The 2,825-nt window shown below is 40.2% G+C and overlaps 1 protein-coding gene across 8 annotated transcripts in view; it reads left to right on the top strand.

Annotated features, from left to right (window-relative positions):
• Positions 1 to 2,825, top strand: part of SPHKAP (SPHK1 interactor, AKAP domain containing) — a 141,969-nt gene that overhangs the window by 35,016 nt on the left and 104,128 nt on the right. For all 8 annotated transcript variants that reach the window (XM_019657109.1, XM_019657105.1, XM_019657104.1 and 5 more), the window contains one exon: positions 314 to 419. In XM_019657109.1, coding sequence (XP_019512654.1) covers positions 314 to 419 — 106 coding nt within the window. The remainder of the gene's footprint in view (positions 1 to 313; positions 420 to 2,825) is intronic.

The following is a 2,825-nucleotide window of genomic DNA, read 5'->3' as shown; positions in this document are numbered from 1 at the left end:
CAATCAGAAAGACGTTATTTGGGCTTTAAAACTGCGTGCTTAAGAAGAGATGTTAACAGCTAGAAGTCAGGCAGATAGATGCATTGCATCCACCTAAGCAGTGGGTGCAGTTTTATAGTCACAATAGAAGGGTTCGTAGTGGTTCCGCCCATTGCAAAGGTGAAGCTAACACAGAAATCTCACCATCCCCAGGAGGAGTTGCAGCGTCCAGCGCGATCTGCAAAGATGATTTTGATAAACCCCATCGTGCTGCTCCTTTTCCGGAGATGACTCACTGGAATGTGTTCTCTTTTGTGTTTTGGGGCACACACAGCAACTCGGAGTCACCACTGATGTGTGAGGTTTCGACCCCGCAGCAGGGCGGCGCCAGCGGCAGCTCCGGAAGCAGCCTGGGGAGCTCCATCACCGCGTGCAAGAAGGTAACCCCCGCCTGCTGCCACCCTCTTCTCACCTTGAACTGAAACGCTAGCTTAGTTGGACTTTGCAAGCACTTTTTCTAACGCAGAAACAAACACAAACCACAGCCCACACTTTGCTTGCCCGGATCACCCCTGATGACACGTAAAAAATCTAATTCATGGAAATGATCAGAAAACTCAAGCAGTTCAGAAAGATAGGACTTAAGAATTCTAAGTCTCCAGGATCACAGCACCTCCAACCCAACCTCTTCCCAAAGGTAGCCGTGGGTAACAGCTTCTTGGACCTCCATTCAGAAAAGTCTTCACAGGGTTTGAATGGCTCACCTTATTACTACTATATTATGCCCCTAAGCTTGTGTCTAAGAAAAACTCATGGCTGTTCTCCTTTTGATATTTTCTTACAAAGAAAGGTACGATGCTTGGCTTACTTATTAGGAGAAACAAAATTACATTTCCTAGAATATAGACTTTAGAACTGATAAACAAATATTGCTTTCAGACATTTGCAGAAAGTTGTCATTTGAACAACATAAAATCGTCTAATATAATGACCTTTTAATTCCAGCCAATTCAACTTATGGTCCAGAAACTTAAAGTAAATTGCCCAATTCTCTACCTAATGCTTTTGTCACTATTCGATGCTGAATTCTAGAGGAGAATGTGTTTCTTCTCATCCAGAGTTAGAGGAAACCACGCTGGATTATTTGATTTATTGAAGGATTTAATGCCTTTATTTTATTACTACAAGCTGATGAAAATAATTATTGGTTTTTTTAAATCTCGTTAATCACAGATACTGGGACTGGGGAAGTGAGGATCTATAGTTCATTAAAACACATAGAATGTGTGTTCTGTCCAAAAAAGACAAAAAGAACCAGGGCTGTACCTTAGAAATAGCCAGGCTGTCCAGCCGAGTCACCTTTCTTCACAGTCAGTCAACCTCCAATAAGAGTAATGGAGGTAATTGAAATCTATTGGTAATTCCCCAAACTCATTTCACATAATAGCTTCACCTTCTTCCCCATCAAAACTTCTCTCAGAACTGACATCCTGCTAATTAACTGGTGGAAGAAACAAAACAAGGGCCCAGAAGATAATACATTTGTTAGATAATCAGCCCCTGAAAAATTGCAAATTGACTAAATTTCTTTCATGGGCTTCAGAGTGAATCTCTAAGGCTTTCGGGAATCTTACCCAGATGCACTTGCTTCAGTTTCTCTTTGCTGTTGGGGAACTATGGTCCCTGGAATTCATAGTATAGCTGTGAAAAAGCCTTCGCATCAGGAAAAAGACTTGGGTGAATTTACTTGAAGGAAGAGCTCCTTAATATATACTTTTGTCAGTGAGGGGCTGCCTTTCCCCCAGAGCTAAGAGACCACGCCACTGAGACACAGTTTACATATATCTTCTTGGTGTCTTCTTAATAAACCTTTTGCTCTCAAAAGTTATCTGGTATGTACCCTAAGTTATATAACTCTCTTACCTCTAGCTTTAGAATGATCCTTTTTCTCCCTTCTCTCCTGTTTCTAAGTATTAGGAAAGTAATCAGATAAATTCATACTGAGGCTTTAGTGATTGCATAGTTTAGTATGGTTGTGACAAAGAAAATATGCTTTTTCTTAACTCCTACAATCCATCCAAGTTGGAATGTAAGCTAACCTCTACGGCACTCTAATTTAATGAGCACCAAACCGAGGGGAAGTTTGGGTGTATGCAATGTGGTTCTCCAAAACAATGCATGTAAAATGATGGAGTTTCAAAATATTACAAGAAAAAAATGGGAAAGAAGGAGGTGCTGTGGAGAGTGGACACTAGAGCCTTCCATGGTATCCCTGGAATTGTATCTCACATCGACATTTTTGGTGTTCTCCCTTTTCTTAAGCCAAGTCCTTCTTATAAGAAAAATACAGCCACCACTGTTAAACTGAATTATAGGGATTTCCCACTGAATGAACTAAACGATTATATATATTATCCTTTTATATCTGTTAAACTCTAAGTGAAAGGTCTTTATAGTCTCCTAAAAATAAATCAAAATTTGTTATCTCTAGGGAGGCAGTAGGATGTTGTGTATCAAACCTGGATTTGGAATCCGAAGACCTGTGTTAGGTCTTTGGTTTCTGTTCTTACCGTGTGATCTCAGGCCACAGATGCCACTTCTCTGACTCAGACGTCTTACAGTTGGTCTGAGGTTGACTGCAGAAAGGTTTATGTAAGCCCTTGGCACACATAATTGATGCTCAGAAGTTTTAGTTGATCCCAAATAAATGATCTTTACACAGGGAAAAGTTTACTTAAATAGAACTTTAAAACTAATCTGAACATGGCATGCCATGTCCCCTCATTGTGGAATATCTGTTAGATTTTCCTCTACTTTGAAAGCATTTTAGTCAATGTCATGTCTCC

The sequence above is a fragment of the Hipposideros armiger genome, unplaced genomic scaffold (genome assembly GCF_001890085.2).
Source record: "Hipposideros armiger isolate ML-2016 unplaced genomic scaffold, ASM189008v1 scaffold_273, whole genome shotgun sequence".
Lineage (NCBI taxonomy): Eukaryota > Metazoa > Chordata > Mammalia > Chiroptera > Hipposideridae > Hipposideros > Hipposideros armiger.
This window is presented reverse-complemented; position numbering and strand designations above follow the sequence as displayed.